A 22,212-nucleotide genomic window follows, 5' to 3' on the forward strand; every position below is an offset into this window, starting at 1 on the left:
TGTACCTACAAAGAAATGGACCAACTTGGAGCCCTCTAGCTAGAAGGGTTTATTTGTGTTATAGTGAGACTTCAAAGGTTTACAATATCTATATTCTGACACAAAGGAAAACAATAGTAAGTAAGGATGTAAAGTATGACGAAGACGTTGATAGTTCTCCTTAATGGGATCATTAAGGAAGAATTGTACATAGAGAAACCTCACGACTTTGAGGTACATGGGAAGAAGTCCCATGTTTGCAAGCTTAAGAAGGCCTTTTTATGAACAAGCTAAGGCTGACAACATGGTACTCCAGGATTGATGGATACTTGCTCAGTATGGGCTTCACCAAAAGTTAAGCAGATCTGAAGTTATAGATTATATTTGTTGGACCGATATGCTTATTTTGGTATTGAACATAGATGACTTGTTTCTTATAGATGTAGAGAAGCTCATTGCAATGTGCAAAGCAAACATGGTACTTGAGTTCAAGATGAAGGACATTGGTGTGATGCATTACTTATTAGGTTTGGATGGTTGGCAAAAACCAAGGGAGATATTCCTTGGGCAGGGTAAGTATGCAATTGAGATCTTGCAGAGATTTCAGATGGAGGACTATTGAAGAATGGCCACACACATGATCACCAATCTGAAAAAAGGTGACAACTTCAGAAGAGTTAAATTCCTTGGGCAAGGTAAGTATGTAGTTGAGATCTTGAAGAGATTTCAAATGGAGGACTACAAACCTATGGCCACATCCAAGATCACCAATCTAAAGAAGGTGACAACATCAGATTCAATGTTGGTGGTTCCCACATTGTACAGGCAACTAATAGGTTCCTTAATCTATTTGATCAACACTAGACCAGATATATGATTTGCAGTGAACACCTTGAGTCAATTCATGGTAGAGTCAAGGCATGAGCATTGGGTAGCAAAAAAACATGTGCTTAGGTATTTGAGGCGTACAATGGACGGTCAGAAATATCATGAACATGATGAGGTGAAGTTGCAGGGTTGTACAAACTCAAACTAGGCAAGTAGTGTAGTAAAGAGGAGGAGCACCTCAGGGTGCTGTTTTAGTTTGGGATCGGCAATGATATCCCGGTTCAACAGGGAGCAGACTTCCGAGGCACTTAGCTCAATAGAGGCAAAGTATATGGCAGCTAGTATAACAAGTTGTGAGGCCATTTGGCTTCACAAGTTACTTGCAAGTTTATTTGATCAAGGGTAGGATCCCACTGCAATTTGCTATGATAATCAAACCTATATCAAGCTCTTTGAGAATCCAGTGTTCCATGAGATCAAGTAGCAATTCATTCAAGACAAGATTTAGAAGGGAGGAGTGAAGCTCCAGTGTGTAGTATGTACCCATAGATCAACAAGTTCTTGATATCCTAACCATGCCCTTGGCATAAAGGAAATTTGAGGCATTCAAAGGCAGATTTAGGTTGGTGCAAGATTCCTATAGATTGAACAGAAATTTCCGTACATGTTAGCGTGAACATGTGAGAAGTAGTTTGCAATCTTTTTGAAAAAGTTATTTTTGAAAAGCAATTCTAATTTTGAAAAAGTAATTCTATTTTGTCATTCACTTGAGTAAACAAGTAAATGTCTTATTCTTAATAGTTGAGTCAAATTGTATTTAGACTAGGAGTAATCATAAAAATAGATTTTCCACTAAAACTATAAAGCCTAGGCAAGGTAGAGGGAAAAGACACATTGATTCTTCACAAAGACATTTTCATCCAAAGGTGAAGAAAGAGGCAGAGGAAGGTGAAGGGGAAGAAGGTGTAAGACTCTAATTTTAATCTTCCAAAAGTCAGATGTTTAACAGTTTTAAAATTTAAACATGAAGCACCTGAAACCTATAAATTTTGGGGCCATAATTACCTATCATTGTGATTGAATATACCAATTGAAGAAATTAGAATATAGATTTACAGCTCTCCAATTCCCTACTTAACACCCGAGCTTCAGGTGCTCATATGTTGAGGAAGCAAAAGGCTTAAATGGTTATTCGAAGGTTGAGAAACATAAATGATTGCCTGTAGATATATCATCTCTGATAATGACCAGCCAACACAGAAGCAACTAGTGTGAGATAGGAATATGGCTCTTCAGAAATTCAGAGTAAAATAAGGTATTATATTAAATATCTTTAATCTTTGTCCATGTAATCCAAACATTCTAGTGATAAATGATCAATCATTATTGATGCAGTAATAACATCTAACTTGTATATTTGTATACATATAGACAGGTATACATGCCAGTCAACTTGAAGAAAATTTTCAAGCTGTCCAATTGTTAAAATAAAGTACTATAGATTCACTAAATGAAAGTGAAGAGGCACCTTACAAGTAAGCAATACACTTCCATAACAGAACTGAAGTTACTTAATTAACAATTTAACTTCCAGTCAATTCTCACATTCCCCTAAATAGACAAATCTTAAAACAGAACCTGGTATGAAAATTAACACAGTGAAAAAGGTGGTGTCCAGATTCCACATGTTATGATAAGTGTGATTCTTTTACACTGAGCATATGACATTACAATCATAGATAAAGCCAAGAGACCCTTATATAATTCTTACCTGTTCACTGTGGCCTTGTGGAAAATAATACACAACACTACCCACTGAGGGCAAGGAAACAAGGGGTCCAGCGCAAGCATGCCAGAGTTCAGAATTTATGCTCTTCTGCTCCCCTACAAGAAATCAAAAACAAAAGAGCATCAGAAAGTGTAAATTATATTTATAATAGAGCTGGGAATAGAAGCAATATCACATAGCCCAACCTTTTCAAGGTTCTACCTATCAATTTTTAACTACTGTGGAAAAACAGAACTATGAATTTTTGGTTGGAACTTGGAAGGCATTAAAGAAAGTCAGTTACGAGAAGTGTGGGATGTGACAAATATTAAAGAGGAATTAAATCAGGAATGTAAAGTGGAAAACTGCTAAACTAAATATTCACAAAGCATATACCGGATCATAAAAGATATTGAAGGACAGGCATGTACTGAAAAACTACAGAAAGCCTATCGTACCAAAAAAAGCATATTCACAAAACATATACCAGGATCACAAAAGATATTCTAGGACAGGCATGTCCTGAAGAACTACAAAAAGCCTATCTTACCAAAACAAGTATATTCGCAAAACATATACCAGGATTGCAAAAGATATTCTACGACAGGTGTGTCGTGAAGAACTACAAAGGGACTATCTTACCAAAACAGTATATTCACAAAATATATACCACGATCACAAAAGATATTCTAGGACAGGCGTGTGTTGAAGAACAACAGAAAGCCTATCTTACCAAAACAAGTATAAAATGGTGGCTATTCTGAATGTTCTACATGACGGTGATCAGACAGGTACACCATAAACCCTCGGGCCTCGACTAAAACACTTGACAATCACCATCAGTTTTTTTCTGACTTATATATATGCTACCACAAAAATCTGGACATTCACTGCTGACTGATTTCAAACAAGCTACGATGCATTTTAGCTCAGTACTATAGGTCAATTAATCAATCTACAATGTAAGCTATCAAAGACATGTCAATTGAGTTTATCTAGGGTGGTTGGAAAGAATGATTGTTATCCTCACCACCCAGGTTCAATTCCTGTCAAGCTCATACTGAATATATCATTATAATGGCATCAAGCCTTGTTGTTTCATGGCCTTGAGCCCTACTGATATCTTACCCTTGCCTATGAGCCGGTGGAGTGCTTGGTTAAATGGATAAAACTATAAATAAATAAAATAAAAAAATAAAAACTGTCCAGACATCTTCAGTACCAATGGTTACCATGCAACAGGTTTCCAAAAAAGGAAGCTAAGTCTACTGCATACAGTTCAAAAAAAATTTCACTATGAAGCAGTTTGTAATACACACTGATAAGATCAGACAAGATAAGAAAAAATTATTAATGTCCAACAGACGACCAAAAGGATAGGTCTGTGAAACTAGGAAGTACAATCCCTGACAAAGCCCCGTACGAGTGCACAAGGCTACCCCAAAAGCACAAAATAAAATAAAATAAAAGGTACATGTGCTGCAGCACCTAAAAGAAGAAAAGGAAAATAGAGAAAGAAAGGTCTAATAGATGTCACAATGTCAGTCAGATGAAGTAGTGTGAGGAGAGAATAAGTGTCCAGGGCTGCATCCACCACTGAGAAGGCACCAACACATTGTCTGAGATAGGCATACGCTAACAGGTAAAATTCGACATTCTGAAAACACACATACACAACAACATGCAAGATATAAGAAACCCGTGAGATATAAGAAACCACATAATTTCTAAAAGAAATATGTGCACGTGGTTTTTTTCATCAACCATGTTTTTACCTAGACAGCAATAAGAACCTTCAATATACTTCTGATAAAAAATGAGCTTACCATTCTATTAGTTACTCTGCATCACCCCTCCATAATTCCCAAGTTACCAGACTTGCAAGTTTAACTCTGGCTGTGAGCAAAACAAATCAAACTGACTCAGGGGCAAGTCAAACCTGGATTAATCAGGTTCGACTTGAGTCTACTGAGTTTGACTTGGACCAAACTGCCTATAAAAGCCCAGAAACTGCCCCAAGTCAAACTCTAAAATTTTCTGCCTTGCAGAGTCTGGTAACTTTGCATAAATTCTTTAAGACGCATGCACATATCAAATATTTAAAAAACAAAATCCAAAAAACATGACAAGTTCAACATGTAGTTCAGCATCGACAAATGCCGAACATTGTCCAGCACAATCCATAAGGAGGAGCATGAAAGCCACATTTAACGTTCAAAATCCACTAAAGAAATAGAATTACCATCACAAGATGTTGAGTTCCATTGAAACGCAGCCAACCAAACGATAAGAAGTTTCACCTCTAATTCAGCACCAACAAACGCAAAACAGTATCCACCACAGTTAACAATGAACATTTAAAGCCACATTTAAGGTTCAGAACTCACAAAAGAAATAAAATGGCTATCATAAAGTAAATTTTTGGTCTGTAAAAGTTAATATTGTGAATGTGGTGAAAGTTGAAACTACTTTTATTATGTTAAAACAAAAATTATGTTATTTAAGACTAGTGTTCTAAAATGCCAGAATATCAACAAAATAATTTATAATTCTATTCTAGTGGTCATCAAGCAGTAATGATAAGGGCTAATTCAAACTCAGCCAAAATTTCAACGTAAAAACCAACCCCACCTGTAAACCCTACAGCAGCACTGCATCTTGAAAGCAATAAAAGCATAGAACGAAAGAGAATTACCCTCCACTGGATGAGAAAGGCAGCTGGTTGAAGGACTCTTCATTTTCGCCGATCAAACTGCTGCACGCTACTCCACTGAAACAACTATAACCCAATGAACTAACAAAGAGCAAACGTATAATCGATTAAAACTATATGCTCCCGATCATCAGAAGCACAATTGTCTTCCATTAACCCTACTTCCACAGTTCTGCACATTCCACCTCGCAAATTTCCCGTTTGCGACCTGCGCATTCTAACTGAGTTAATCAAATCAATTCTCCATTCACATGTCAGTTATTTTGTGAAGAAAAATAAAAAAATATGAATTATAAAGTTTCGTCTATTTGAAGTGTAAATTAAACTCTAAAATCTGTGCATTCAAACTGAGACGTTGAGCGAGGTTACGAGTCAAAAGACAAAAAACCTTGTGCATTAAAGAAGAATAAATGCATTTTGTGCATAAAAAGTATAAATAACTGCATTTTGTGCAGAAATATGTACATAACTGCATTTTGTGCAGAAAAATGTAAATAACTGCATTTTGTGCGAAAAACGTACATAAAACATATTTCGAAAGAAAAAAATAAATAAATAAATAAACACATTTTTAGCAGAAAAATAAAGATGAAGGTAAAAACCGCAATACAGCTCAAAGAATACCAAATCGTCAGCAAAATGATTTAATTTTTTTTCTAAAGCTCATCTTCTCTAACAGATGTCTACAAATCCGGCGCAGTGCACTCAAAACGCGGATTATCCACTACATTACCGATCATTTTGGGCAGAAAAACGAGAATAAATATATTATGTTCGAAAAAAGCAAAAATAAAAATGCATTTTCTGCCGAAAAGCAGATTTGGAACATCAATGCGCAACAAGACTTCTAAATTTCCGGTAGATTTCATTTTTCATTCTTCCTTCTAGATATGCGTCAAACCCAGCTGTTATACTCTCGGATAATGATAACCCTTTATTTCAAGCCATGGTTGCGTTTCGTTGACATATACTCCATAAGAACAGCAAACTGCTCAGAACATATTACCCTATAAAAACAAGATTTCGTTAAAGCTGTTGCAGATTACCCGACTCAAACGGCGAGCGATCCGCTCCACAGAGCAGCCTCTGCCCAACGAAACCTCGACACAGCTCCGAGCCGAACTCACTCCACTCGTCTAAACCCCAGACAGCTTCCACCCGGCCATCAAACGCCGCAGAGCCGCATAGAGCGCCAAGAACCGTCCGATCGACGGCGTAGCTGCCCTCGCCTTAACGGACGAGGCCCCCTGGATTCGACCCCGGGACGGCCGGCTCCAACTCCAGGTGTCTCCCCTAAACCCCAAGCGCCTGCGCCGAAATCCGACGGCAAAGATCCCCTCACGCGATCCCCGCGCCGTCCGATGAAAAGAACCGAGGCGAACAATATGCGCAGCGACAAGCTAGATTCGGCAGCGAGTGACAAGGAGGCAGACAAACACAACTTAACAGCAAGACAAACACGACATACTATCGCATAAAATTAAATGGCCAGACTCACCGGCAAGAATGTCAGGCACCTCTGCCACGTCATCGCCACGCCTTCCGCGTGTCCCCCTTCCCGCCGACATATCTCGAAATCGCCCTGGTTTCGCCACCGAAACCGCTTCCCCAAAACCGCTATTAGGCAGGGGAATAGAAGCCGAAGGAACAGTCCGACTGGTGCTGTTGTTATTCTCCGCCGTATGATTGCCGATCCGCAATACCCGGCGGCAGTCACATGGTCGCATTTAAATTAACTATTTTGTCTTACACCTACTCTTTAAAACTCCCACCCTTTGACTGCTTCTCAATTTATTTAATCGCGATTTTCGCTACTCGACGAAAAAGCGCAGCTTTAAAGGATAGGAGGGTCCCCTCTTATTTCCCCATGCGGTTCAACCTCCCTACGATGACACCTAAACAAAAAGAAAATGTTTGGCTTTGTGTGAGGTCCCCATAGAATGTGCTCTAACCTTACCCTAGGGTTCACACCACTCCATAGTTTGCATTGATCTCAACCACTATGGGGTCTTGATGTTATCAATAGTTTCACATTGTTCAGATCTAGTGAAGGTCTTGTCACTCACCATCCTACCATGAAATTATTGAATTATAGCTCAACTTAGTAGGCCCATGATGCACCAATATCTGCATAGTGGCTCTTGTCTGATTTCTTATACCATAACTTGATTTTACCCCACACAAGTACAACCCTTGTTAGTGCTTTACACAATTCAACTTTCATGTTATTGGTTTAGGTGACAAAGCGCAGTACCAATATGCAAACCCTACTTGACATTAAAGGAATCTTATTGTCCAACACCACTTTCAATATGCAAATCCTACTTGATTGTAAAGGAATCTCGTTGTCCACCACCAGCGCTAGTGCAGGTGACATTTTTAATCTCAATTCCATTGAAGGTGACATATTTTATAATCTCAGCTTTGGTGAAGATGACATTTTCGATTTTTTTCATTTACCTCTCAATTACATAACTCAATGAAAATTTTGAAATGTATTAAATAAATTTAAAATTTAATATAAAAAAACTTTTAATTTTAAGGTTATTATTTATTTAGATACTAAAATGGTGTTTGAGATTTTTTTGTTTGTGGGGCAAAAGGCTTATCTCCGCATAACGATTTGATTACTAAATTTACGAAAATATATATACTATACCTTATTTGGTTTTGAACATATGAACTCTTACAAAGAAACACATGCTCTTAATCATTAGGCCAAATGGTAAATGCATATATTTGTGTAGAGTTTCATCAAAATCTCTCATTACTAAATAAGACAATTTTGAAATAAAATAATTCTCAATCAATTTATGCAAATTTTATTAATAAACATAAAATTCTAATTTATTTATTTTTTAAAGGGAGGGGCTAGTTCCCATCAGAAGCTTTATTGGCCCTCTTTTTTAATACATATATACAAATCAGCCACATACTAGCATCTGACACATCCGTCACATCATACAAGAAGCTTGTTATATGCTGCATCGCAGCTCCACAAAGCGGGACTTGATTGCAGGTGGGGTGCGTAGCAGGTGACTACCCCACCGTTGAACCATGCACTCGCGTGCAAACAATAGAAAATTTAACAACCTTATTTTTTATCAAATAAATAAAAACACTAAACACCTCCACAATGATGATCATCAACCCTCTGCATGTAATAATGCTAATGATAGTGTGTCAAATGATAATAAACCAATGACATTAACCTAAGTCTCCTTTCCAATTGGCGATGTGGATATGACCTTGATATCTTCCCCTGGTTTACAACTAGTCATTCAAAAACCTCTCCTAGGCATTATGAATTTAACACTTCTAATCTAATCAATAAAACACTGAAACTAACTAGTGGTCCAAAGTTAATCACTCCTTTTTCATCAGCAAAACTACTTATTCAATTAAAAAGAAATCTTTAGAAAAATGGAAGAAAAAGAAAAACCCATCATATCTTGAAATGCGCGAAGAAGTCATTAACCCAATAGATGTCGTATAATAAAGCGGCACTTACAACTATGTACGAAAAAGAAGAAGTTTGCTCCAATGGAAAGAAGTTGCATATATATAGAGAAAAAAAATAGAATAATGCGTCAGTCTAGTCATAGTCAAATATATGGGATATATGGAGATTCACTGAATTAGATACATGGATGATTCATTGAATCTATGGTAAGAAAATGGATGTATTTTTTTTTCAGATATGAGTTGATAAAGATATATAAACAATATATATCGAATATAAGTGAATATGAAATTGATAAAGATATATGAATAATATATATCGCATATAAGTGAATATCAAGTTGATAAAAGATATATAAATAAAATATAAGTGAATATCAAGTTGATAAAGATATATAAATAATATATTGAGTTAAGTAAAAGTACATGTATTTTTTAAATATCAAATTGATAATTATATATATATAATTATATATAGATGTATCTAACTTAAAGGACATGTATTTTTTAAATATATATATATATATATATTAGAGATGTATCTAAATTATTGTAATTGTTATTTAAGAAAGTATTAAAAAGAGTAATTTATTAAATATGTATGAAAAAATGTATATATTGTTTTAAGTATGGAATTGTAAAAAGAGAAATATTTTTGTGCAGTGAAAATAATTTAAGATGTATAAATATTAGGTATATTTAATTTATTTTTAATGGTTATATTGAAAATTATGTAAAAGCATTACTACTCAAGGATTTTTATTTTTTTGTAGCACAAAGAAAGCGGGGAAAAATATTAATCTTGCATCCAATTAACATTGTTAGTAGAATCCTCGATGGGGGTGAACTTTTCTGACTCTTAGTTTTCATTTGCATGTTTGATGTAGTATGTAGTATGGTTCTAGACTGTTGGACAGATGTCGATGTTTCCTTTTTTGTAACTTTGAAAATTTTGTTAACATTTAAATTTTGGACCAGATACTTAGTGAAAAAATAGTCAACAAACCTGGTTTCCCACTTGGCAGGTTGAGGCCACCTACAGAGAATGGGTTGATCAATGTTATATTTTTTTTATTAATAAAAGGCACCACCAAACAACTTACAAAAAAAACTATTGTTAGTAGAAAAAATATCATTATAGCTCTAGATGTTCTAAACATGGTCAAATTAACAACTAACCTTGGTTGAGTCAAGGATGTTTGTAATCTTCATTTAAGCAAAGGGTTGTAAAAATGAACATCTAACCCCTAATTTTGAGTAGTACGTGGCAAATAACTCATGCATCTCTTTCAATCACCTTTGCATTTCTCATGTTTGTACATTTTTTTCAAACATGAATATCAAACTTGATGTGTTTTAACTTATCGGATCAAAAATATATCTATTTTTATTGTTAGTGAAAAGATAAATGCATGGTGAGTTGCAATTTTGTGTTTTGTAATAAGGATGATAGAAGTTCAAAGGTGGTAGTTAGCATTTGGTTATGGTCAAGGTTTGCAAGTAGTTACAAATAAGGATGGAGTTATGCTTATGTGATCATGTATTAGAGCTTGGCTCATTAGGATGTTGCCAACTCGAAGAGGCAAGTGACCAAGAGTTGATCCTTTCATAAAAGGATCATTGTAAGGTGTTGCTCGACCTCAAGATTTTTTTTTATAAATGAAGTATAAATATTTTCTTGAATATCTAGTTTGTGAACATTTTATGTGCTAAGGGGCATTACAAGTGATATCAAAGCTCAAGAACAATGCTTTGCAAAGGAGGATGGAATGGTAGGATCCTTCCTAAGGGTGTAATAAACACCTATGGGCCCATTGGAATCAATATTAGGATATGTATTGTGGTCAATGACTATAATGTGGACTAGTGGATAAATAAGGCATGTTGAGTAATTAGTATTGAATAAGACCCACTAGGTAGTTAATATTTGGTTATCGAGCAAGTTAACAAGTGAACAAACTCAACCAATTTTCTTTTAAAATTCTTCACCAAAACTAGTTGGAATTTTAATAGAAGTTAATTCTATTAAATTGATGAGGAATTTGATTGTGAAACTTTGTCCTTAGAGGTTTTAACCCATTTTACGAAGACCAAAATCATTTGATTTTTTTTAATAGTGGATAAGGACAAAACCTTATCTCATTAGAAAAATAAATTAAAGAAGAAGATGACGATGGCTTCACAAAAAAATGAGTTTGTCATTTTTTTAACTTACTCCTTTGGCTATGGTTAGGTTTTGCTAAGAAGTAAGTATGCATTAAAATATTATTTTATCGTAACTTAGCTTGTTGAAACATTGACACCTTAAAAAAAACAAGTGAATAAATAAATAAGAGTTGACGCTTTCATTTAAAAATCACAAGAAGAAAAAAGAGTCTATGGGATGCAACTCAATTGGAATCGTCGTGAGATAAAATATTATGTGAACAATAAATTTCAAGATTCAAATCCTTGGGAACCAAGCCAACAAAAAAATCTTACTAACTTAAAAATTATTTATTAACAAAATATAATAAACCCATATTAAAACCCACACATAAAAACAAATAATTTTACACCTTTAATTTAAATTGGAGAATTATACACTTCTCCTAACACCTTAATCAAATTTGATTCCCACCTCCATTCTAATACCTTAAATAAATCATTACTCATTAAAAATAAAAATCGAACTTATTATATTATTAGACCTAACTCACTTCCCCTTCTGCCTAAACTTTACAATTTTATAATATTTATGATGAACTGTCACATTGAATAATTAAATTATTTTCGTACTATAAATTAATAAATTGGATTAGATTCTCCATACTTCTACCTAAATTCACATATTACTACAAATTTTACATCCAAATGTTCCCCTAACCTAGGGATTAACAAATACTTCAACTACACTCACCAAAGTATTTGTGGCGTACTCTTTATGCGAGTTATCTTACACTCCATCGTTTTCACATCAAATGCACTCCACGTTCTTTTTTAATGATGGAACTTTCAATACGGCACTCAAGTGAACCTTTCAAAAATCTAGGAATATCAAACTTGTGGATCCGCTAGTTGACTAAAACGTTTTTTTCTTAAAAGATGGGGAAAGATTGTGGTGCTACAATCAACTTCTATGATGGTTTATCTACTACATGTCAGGGTGATAGCACTGCCCCATGTGATCATGATATATAGGCCCCATGTAATTTTTTCCTTTTTCCTGACAAAGTTGTCTTCCAAAGCTATCCACCAACAATATCCTTAAATTATCTGATATATCTTTTTGGCAATCCATTCATATTATTTTGTGACAATTAAAATGTATTGTGGAGGAGGTTTCAAAGTTTGATAAAAAATCTCTTTCGTGGAGGTTTTGTAGATTCCTAAGTATGAGGTTTGATTGTCCAAGGGAAAATCTTGTTAGTTGTTGTAATGTTTACATGAGATTTGTATGTAAATAAAATAACAAACAATATATAGATATTTGGATTTTTTCTAAATTGCAATATTTTGTAGTTGAATTGATGGATTTATTTTACACCAACCCACTATCAAAATTTATTTATATTTATGAGGATTGGATTAAAGTTAATGGAACTACACTTATCAATAGTTATCAATATTGAATTATATTTAATGGAATTATATTTATAGGAATGTCGCTATAACGATTTCCTCTTTTTAGGGAGTTAAATATAGATAAAAGATGGTAACCTCCCACATGTTTACTTTTAATTATAAATTATGGCCATATCCATAATGATTAGTATACAAGAGAAAAGGTTAGAGCTTAGAGCTTGTTGAATTTTTTAATGAGAGATTATATCTCACCTATTTATTTTTGGCCAACTAACGCATTTTTAATATTCTAATTTTTGGATTATAATTTTTAGGGCTAAATTGCACAAAGGGGTTGGATCCAATGGTAGAAACCAAGGAGCTTTTCACTATCGAGCAAGGGTCAATCTCCATGAGATCCTAGCCTAAAGTTATGGGGGCACCATGAGGTAGTGGTCAAACATGTGTTGCACTCAAAGAGATTATACTAAATAGTCTTGTAACCCATGCACACACAAGTGGATCAAAGCGCAACGGCATGTCATTCAGTTTAAATACCCTCGAGGTGTATGTTAGTTGGTGATAGGTTGCATTGTTAAAGCACTCCTTATGACATTGTTAGTTCAAACCCCTGACAAGTCATGTGTGCCGCATGAGGGGACATACGTGTGCACCTAGAGGTTATAGTGGCAACAGTCACTATGAACCTCGTGTTATACAAGTATGAGCTCACCCTAGTTACTAATTCACCAATTCAAAAAAAAGTAAAGTGCAAAGTAAATGGCTTGAAGTCCACCAATGACCCTTCTACTACCGCACCCTCTTCAGGCTCAAGTGTGTTAAAATTGGCAACTAGGACCAAATTCCACATTGGGACAACTCATTTGATGGAGATGATGATTGCATTAAATTCCTCTTTCCGAGAGGACCAAAATTGATATAAAGATCATCCAATTTGGATAAGTAGAAGTGTGTTTTTGAATTTATGCCCACACATGTGGAAATTGTTTAGGTCAGTCACATCATCATGTAGGTTCATGAAGCCCAACAAACGTGACACTTCACCCTCAACGACTTGTATAAATATAAGTGCACTCTCACCTCATTTGGCATCATCATCACACACATTTCTTCTCTCTCCTTCATTGGTTCGTATAACTATTGGGCAGATCTTCTCTCTCTCACACGTGTGGTAGAAGGACGAATTTTCTGGGCAAATTGCAGGGCTGAATTTCATTATTGTTGCAGGATTTTGACAAGCATTGACCGAGCACTTTGAATCAACCCTTGACTATGATTTATGTGGGAAAATCTTGTTTATGGAAAGTCGTGTTATTTTTCACAGGAACTGAGAATTTATGGACACTTTGACCGCGTGGCTGACTATAGAGTTAACCACATATTTGACCGTAGAGTTGACCAAGTTCGACCGCAATTTTCAAGACTGTTTTGGGTTGACTTTGACCACCTTATCAGGCCGCGTTTGATTGGGTATGACCAAGATCCAAAGAGGAAGATTTGCTATTGTGTTGACCATCTTTAACTTTCTGGTTAGAGCAAAATTTGACTGTAGATTTGACAGGGTTGTTTTGACTTGGATTTGGCAAGTCAACTTTGACCTTTTGTACTCTCTCTCTCTCTATTGAACATTTTGATATAATAATAAGAAGAATTGATCAAAGGGTTTTCCCCACATTGGGGTTTTTCCCTGACATCCGTCAAATCTAATGTCCTTTTGTCTTGGCTTGTCTTCTGCTTTTTGTTTCAGGTTCTATCTACTTTTACTGTCAATGTGATTAATGGATAATGTGATTGATATTGGAAACTAAATTGTAAATTGTCATTGGGTTGTTAAAGGAACATTGGAGTAATTGTGCTAAAGCATAGAATATACCATTGTTATATAAAATTACCAAAGTGCCTAGTCTCAAAGGAACTCCCTTATGTTTGCATGGTGAGTGCAATGCAAGCCTCACACATTCAAACACTACCTATGGATTTCTACATGGCAACATTGGGGGCCTGATACCCTCATGGGAATTGAAGATGCCTAATATGTGACTATTTGACCTTATGACCACATCATGAGATCTTTAATTATTATCAATTAGCTTTTTGATACAATTTACTTTCACCAATCCCCCTTAACATTTTCAATGTTTCCATTTAATATTGATGATTATGGTTGGTTTTGTTATTCAATATCATTTTATGTGAATAATTTATGATTAGTAGTAATTTGTTCATCATCTCCCACATGACACTTAGAAAACCCACTAACCCAGTGGATGAGGTATAGTTTTGGGTATAGAAAACCCACTAACTGTAAAAGAATACTAAATTCAAGATGAAAGGAGGGATTACGATACTTTGATGTTTGGCTTGATTCTTATGGTTTTGACTAATAGGAGACTCATCATCCCCTCTTTGTTTGCTTCTATTGATGATTAATTATGACAGACTTAGACATCTACGTGATTGCTTATATCATAACAAGTATTTATATTTCTTTCTTCATGGTTTACATAGCATTGATGTTCTTGATAATAGGTGTAAAACATCGGTGACCTTTGATTATGATTTAGCATTTTGGATACTTGTATTGACGATATTGACATGGTTGACATTATATACATTTATTAAATAGCATGCACATTGATGCCCCTCTTTATTATAATGCTTTTGAATTACCATAACGATGTTAAATATAAATTGGTATATATTAGAAGGGATAATATGTTATAAATTGGCCAGAAGATAAGGGAAATGCACTCAGATGGAAAGGGCTCATGTATTAATGAATATTAGTACCATATCCTAAAGCTTAGGAAGCCCCAAGAAATGGAAGAATGTGAGAAAATGACCTCTAAATTTGATTGGGGTAAAAGGACAAAAGGGAAATATTTGTAACTTATCTTTACCTTATTCCTAATACTTCTAATTTCATCCTCAAGCCTAGTTTCACCTTCGTATGGAAAGGGGAAAGACTAAGAGGCAAATCTTAGAATAATGAGGTACACATGGGGAGGTTTACAAAAATATTTCCTGCTATAGGGAAGGTTGGTGAGCATGAGAGGGATTTTATTAAGGCTTTATCCTTTTGTTCAAGAAATATATGATTTAGATTATGTACTTAGTAGAGCAAATTATTAGTTGTTCTATCCTAGCCTAAGTAGACTGAGGCGGTTGGGAGTGCATTATCCTTTGATGGGGTACTAGGGCTCATTTTGTGCTTGGATACTTGTATTATTCTTTTTGGGCCCTTGGGACATCATTATTAAGTGTGACTACATGCACCAAGGGTAAGGTTGGTAGTAAGATCCTTACAAAGGAGAACCATTACTAAGTGTGGTTGAAATCACCAAGGGAAAGGGTCATACTAAGCCCCCACAAACCATATCTTAAGGGGCTTTAGGGGTGTTTTACACCAAGAACATGTCGACCACACTGACATTAATTAGTTAGGATTTTTCTCTGTGATAATTCTTGATATTTATGACTATTTGCAAAGAGTTTCTATGTGCCATAAATTCCTCACCTCATTGAGCTCAAGCCCTACTCAGAATGGCATTATTAGTGAAAGTAGTTGCATTATTCGAGCATATAATCAACCCTTTGGTGTTTTCCCCCTTTTTTAATTAACAAGTGGATCATGAGATTCTAGAGCATTGTTTAGATCAATGATTAGACTTCAATAAGCTAAGGATTATAGGTAATTTATCATATTTAAATTGTATATGCATTATGGGATCTCAACATGTTATCTTGATCTGTTGTAATTGGTGGGTCACTCTATTTGATTTAGATCCAATTTATGTCACTGCACCATAGTCTTAAAGAAGAAGCGAAAGAAGAAAAAAAAACACTTAGATGGGCAATCACAAAATGGTATGAGAGCCCTAGCTTTCTGCAATTGGAAGCCTTAGGGAGATTAAAAGATAGATGAAATTACTGCTTATATTGGTTGACTTAGGGACCTGAGACACTATGGTGTTTGGGGATGATGGTTAAAAGTAATAATTATATTTATTTTTGCTAACTAATTGGTGTATGTTGTGTTTTGTATTTCTTTGATTTTCTTGAGTTCCAGTAAATTATTTTAATAGTTTAGGAGTAGGATCAATGGTTATAATACTAATTTAAATTCCTTTAATTGCTTTAGTGTAGGGTTAGCGATTTACTATGATCTACCTTGCTGAGAACCATTTACACTATGTATAACCATTATTTAATCATTCAATTTGCATTAGTTTCAATTCACTTGGATCTTGCACAACAATGCATAAATTGAATCAAAAACCTAATTAGAATAATTAAACCCTCAACCCTATGGTATATTTAGAAAATCCTAGCCTTCTTGAAAAGTTAATATCATCATCTCGCATTCACTAAGTGTGAAACAAAAATGTAGAACATGGATATCATTACAATGTTTGTGTGAGGGGCGGTGGGGGGGATTGTTAATTGGGGTTATTTCAAGTGGTTAAGCAGGATGATTATTATCCTACCCATCTAGGTTCAAATCCCCACTATTGGCATGTTGAGCTTTGATGCCTTAAAGAATATTGTTATAATGGCTTCAAGCCTTAGAAAAATACTCTTAAATTGAGTATAATTGTGGGTTGGTCTGGTACCAATGATCTCACTCTTGCCTTCAAACTAAGATGGAAGTTGATTTCTTGCCTGGAACAGGAAAGAAAAGAGTCTAAAGGATTAAAACATCCTCAATTTCTAAGAATCAAACCCTAGGAAAGCATTATAAAAAAAAAATACAATTTATTTATTTCCTTTACTATTTAGTCCAAACATTTTATATGGACTAAAAAGATCATAAAAAAAAAATTACATCTATTCAAATAAAATAAAATCGAGTTGCCTTTAGTGCGACTTTTTGGAAGCTTTTCTGGTGGGTTTTTCCAGTCTAATTTCTCTAAAATCCGGCAGGAATTTATAGAAATCACAAGTCTAATGGGTAACCCTTACATAATCGAAGTGCCCTAGGTGTTTTTGAGGGTGTTGAATTCATATATATAGTCAAAAAACCAGTTTAAATAACACAAATCAAGATTTCACCTCAATTTTTTCCGCCACATTCTAGCACCAAAAGATCCAAAAATCGCACTAAAAACAATTCCAAATAAAATGAATAACATACATAATCATACAATCTAAATCATAATAACTTAATATATTTATTTACACATTAAAATATATAACCTTCTTACCACAAAACCATAACTTATACAATAAAACCCTAATCATTAAAAAAAACACACAACTTAATCCTCATTTCCTCTTAAATCACTACAATACCAAACTACAAAGTAAAAGTAATTAAGGCCATTCCCTATGAAACCACAAACAACTTCCAAAATAACAAAAATAACCTCAAACCACACCATACCCATAAAACACAAAAAAGAAAATGATTAGTCATTACCTTGCTTCTAGCTTGAGCCTTGCCCCTCTAAATTGTTTGACCTCCTCTGGATCAACATTGAAATGCCATCCCCATTACCTTGCTTCTTCATCAACATTGAAATGTCATCCCCATTACCTTGCTTCTTGCTTGAGCCTTCTCTATAGATTGTTTGACCTCCTCTGGATCAACATTGAAATACCATCCCCATTACCTTGATTGTAGCTTGAACCTTGCCCCTCTAGATTGTTTGACTTCCTCTGGATCTCAACATTGAAATGCCATCCCCAAACCTTACTTTTTATCACTATAGTGCCTTGGTCGTGCCTCAAATATCGACCTTAACTCCTACCCATTCACTACTCATCAAGCCCCATGCTCATTGGCCGATTTGCAACCTCGAGCAGACCGCGGGAACCCTCGGCCTTATCCTCGTGTTATGATAAGCATGAATTTGAAGTGTTGGGCAAAGTGTTATATACTAGGTGGATAAGAATGTTTTCTTTCCTTTTATATATATTTTGGCTTATTTTGTTTTTTTCAATTGTAACGAATCCCTAATACTCGGGTTACATAGCTATATATACCTAGGTCAAGTGTAACCCCCCCTCTCATAATTTAACCTTTAGTCATGAGGAGGATATTTATTTATATATAATATATGGTGTAAGGTTTATTTACAAATATAATATGTGCATGCTTGTAATTATTGAAGTGAATGATGAACTCTGGATTATATATAATCCAAAAAAATTAAATAAAGATATGTTTTATTGAATTTAATTAGAGTTAAATTATTGCAGGTTTTTAGTTTAGTGGGTAAATTAATGATAATTTTTCTAAAGAAAGAAATATTTATTTATTTATTTTTGTATAAGGGAGGATGTTCATTTTGAAAATTAATGATAATTTTTCTAAAGAAAGAAATATTTATTTATTTATTTTTGTATAATGGATGATGTTCATTTTGAATTTTGTTTTTATCATAAAAATTGTATTTAGCTAATTGCTAATAGTTATAAAGTTTGATTGATCAATTTTTTTGGTTCATTGACATTTTATTTATGTTTGATTTAATATAAATTTATTGTTTCTTTTATTTTATTTAAGTTAATTATTGAGTTTTACATTGTTATTATAGACCATATATATATGTGTGTGTGAGAATTAGTTTAGTTTGATATTATCATATAGTTTTAATTTAATTATTGCAAATAACAATTTTTAGAGCTTTCTTTTATTACTAATCATATGCATATCATATGTGCACAATATATGTTAGGGTATACAATAATTTAAAGTATAAGTTTTTGTAATGGTTTGAGTATAAGGTTCACATACCCTTGGTTGCATCCCAAGGAGTTGGTATATTTAAGAATTGGATAATGGTAGGGTGATAAGAAGGCTATGCCTCAGTGAATAAGATGGTTTGGAGGTATAAGGTTATGAGGAAAGCTTTTCGATATTCAAACCCTTTGTGATTTGGTTGTAATTTTGTCAACTTACAAAGGAACTAAGGTTTGTCTCAATCTACTTCAAATATAATATAAGTGAGTTTGCACAAAGATTGAATGGACACATTAAACAAATCAAAATCCCTAGGAAGAGTGCATTTAGGTGTGATAGATATAGAATTGTCTTATAGTTATGCCCAGATCACAAAACGCTTGTTGATGGCTTATGAACATCCTATATTTTGGTAGAAAATGGCATGGTCACTTCTAGTTCATGAACATGTAGTATGAATAGTGGGACCAATCAAGGTTGTGTTCCTCTTAGTGACCACAAGAACCATGAGGCATTAACCCATGAAGCATAGACTTTAAAGAGCTAAGTTAGCGAATAGTCCTCCTACCTTCGAGAAAGCAAGGTCATGCTAGAGCGTTTGGATCCACAATGTAGAGTCATGGCAAGAGACCATCCAACGATGAAGAACCTAATCAAAATCAGTGCCTTAAGTATTCAAATTGAGTTATGAACTTCCCACTTTCAATGGGATCATAAAAAATGGAATGAGGTTGAATCATAGTTAATGAAAATTGAAAGGCACATGATGTTGTATGATTTTAACCCCTTGGAAAAGACCAAATTCACTAGCTACCAGTTAACCAATGATTCAAACCTATGGTTGGACCATCTCAAGTGGAAAGAAAAAGTGGATGAAATGCACCTAAGTTGAGATAGGTTCATGACTCACTTTTATGAGAAATACCCACATGTTATGTATTACTATAAGAAAGGAGACAAGTATTACTCACTAAAGTAAGGTAGTGTGATAGAGGAAGAGTATAAATTTAAGCTTGTAGAACTAGAAAAATATTCACTTGGACTCAGTGAAGAGTTGTGAGTTAGGAGATTTATTGGGAGACTTGAGGACCATGTTAGAGATAAAATCAAAACATTCTTATCAAATATGTTATCAAAAGTGATGCAAAGGACTAGAATATGTCAAGCTAAGTCCCGAAGAAAGGAGGAGTTGAATGGCAAGTTGAACCAAAATATCGATAACCAAAAGACTTGGAGGAGAAAGTATGGTCAACAAAGTTTCAGTCCATCCCCATCACTTGAGTCTGGGAAAGAGGACAAAGCTCATGGAATTTTAGGAATAGGGCATTCTAGATTCAAATGTTTTAACTATAGATAATATCAGCATAGATCATACAAATGTTTAAAAAGGGATAATAATATCAACAGAGACATAAACCACTTCACATCTAAGGAAACTATGCGAGATGCAATAAAAAGAAATATTTATGCAACAATGGATAATCAATAGCTAGGGTATCAAGATACATGATCAATGCCAAATGTAGTATATTGACCAACCCTTCATCTTCTTGATTGACATAGGAAGTATACATATTTTCATATCTCTTGCAATGGTGGTTAAATGTAGGTTAAGTACCAAGAATCTCTAAGACCTAGGGAAGGTACAAATGGAAAACCATCTAAGAAATGGATTGGTTAAGCAAATAATGAATGCATAGTATACTTGGAAGGGTGGAGAAATGGAACATTTCTCCTTGAATTAGTTGTGGGGGCTTATGATGAAATAATAGGACAAGATGGTTGGAACTCCATAATGTTAAGGTAGATTATTATAGGAAGAAGATTGAATGTATAGATGATGACGGGATGCTTGGAAAGAATAGAGGACAAAAGAATCCCATAGCAATCAAGCAAATCTAGTGATGTAGTAAAATCATGGTGTGTGCAAGGGATGTAAATGATACCTCATTAATGTCATTGAAGCCATAATGGAATCAAGCATAAAGGAAGGAAAATTTCTCGTAATCAAAGACCCCACATCACATAATCGTTGGATGTACTCCTAGAAGAATTCCTAGGGTTGTTGCCAATGAAGGAAGTGAATTATATTATAGATCTAATTCTTGGAGCGACCCTTATCAATAGCACCTTATAGATTGGGAACTAACAGGTTGGATGAGGTCAAGATGCAAGTACAAGAATTGTTGGATAAAGAATTCATACACCTAGGTGCCTCTCCTTAGGGAGTTCTTACATTGTTTGTCAAGGAGCAAGATGGAACACATTGGATGTGCATTGCTTACATAATGTTGAATAAGGTAACATTGTGGTTGATGGCATACACACTTGTTGAATAAAATGCATATAGATGTACCTCCTCATTGTGATGCTCTTGAATTATGATAATGATGTTGAATATACATTGGTATTATTGGAAGGACTAATATATTACATGTTGAGATACTAATGGAAGACAATGGAAACACATTCAATGGAAAGGACTCATGAATTAATGAGGATGTTTATCATATCCTAGAGTTCAGGTTGACTTGGGGAAGAGAAAATCTTGATAAGATGACCTCTAGAGTTAACAAACATAAAAGGAAAAAAGTTGTAATTTTAATTTTACCGTATTCTCAAAACTTGTAATTTGTGTTCAAACCAAATTTCGCATTTCCATGAGAAGGAGAAGGCCAAGAGAAAAATCTTGAAATGATGTTACACTTGGGTAAAATTAAAAATGATTGCATACCTTAGGAATGCTAAAATTGTAGCTCGAATAAGTGTCTCTTCATAAGCCTTGTGTCCAAGTATGCAAAAGATGTCTTAAAAATTTACCTATTTCGACAATTTTAATTCTTCCTAAATCCAAAATTAGGAAAATCACAATAATTAATTTAATTAGTTATTATTGGCTTTCTAATTCAGATTTCTAAAGTTCATAACTTTGGAAATTAATATTTCTATTTGACAAAATCAAAGAAAGTGATAAGATCAAAGTTTGGCCCTTGATATTTTCTTTGAAGATCTCAAGGAGGAAATAGGGTTATGAGAGAAATTATAAATTGATGGAATGAGTGGGTGAAGGACACATTAGATATCACATCAAGTGAGAGAGAAGAGGGCCAATTTGGGTGAGAAGAAGGAAGGTTAAGTAACTGGAAGAAGGGGTCACCTTGTTAAGAGAAAGAGGCTTTGTAGCCTGGATGTAATAAGCAAGAGAGGAAACGA

At 34.5% G+C, this 22,212-nt stretch overlaps 1 protein-coding gene across 5 annotated transcripts; it reads right to left on the minus strand.

The window, feature by feature from the left end:
- Positions 1–2,360: 2,360 nt before the first annotated feature.
- On the minus strand, positions 2,361–7,023 carry LOC149212443 (auxin response factor 16-like). 5 transcript variants are annotated; one of them, XR_016250232.1, is made up of 6 exons: positions 6,335–7,022; positions 5,207–5,496; positions 4,818–4,877; positions 4,402–4,471; positions 4,113–4,232; positions 2,361–2,691 (listed from the first exon to the last, which is right to left on the minus strand). XR_016250232.1 is itself a non-coding variant. In XM_089390611.1 (4 exons), exons 2-4 carry the CDS (start codon positions 5,250–5,252, stop codon positions 2,564–2,566), a joined length of 234 nt encoding a protein of 77 aa, XP_089246737.1. In that variant the 5' UTR covers positions 5,253–5,496; positions 6,335–7,023; the 3' UTR covers positions 2,361–2,563. The 5 variants fall into 5 exon arrangements, 2 of the variants coding, with proteins under 2 accessions (XP_089246737.1, XP_089246738.1); XR_016250234.1 differs by having other exon boundaries at positions 5,271–5,496; positions 6,335–7,021; XM_089390611.1 differs by lacking the exons at positions 4,113–4,232; positions 4,402–4,471 and having other exon boundaries at positions 6,335–7,023.
- Positions 7,024–22,212: the final 15,189 nt, after the last annotated feature.

The sequence above is a fragment of the Pinus tabuliformis genome, chromosome 1_1, assembly GCF_031772625.1.
Source record: "Pinus tabuliformis cultivar Carrire ecotype Pingquan chromosome 1_1, CPIR1, whole genome shotgun sequence".
Taxonomy (NCBI): domain Eukaryota; kingdom Viridiplantae; phylum Streptophyta; class Pinopsida; order Pinales; family Pinaceae; genus Pinus; species Pinus tabuliformis.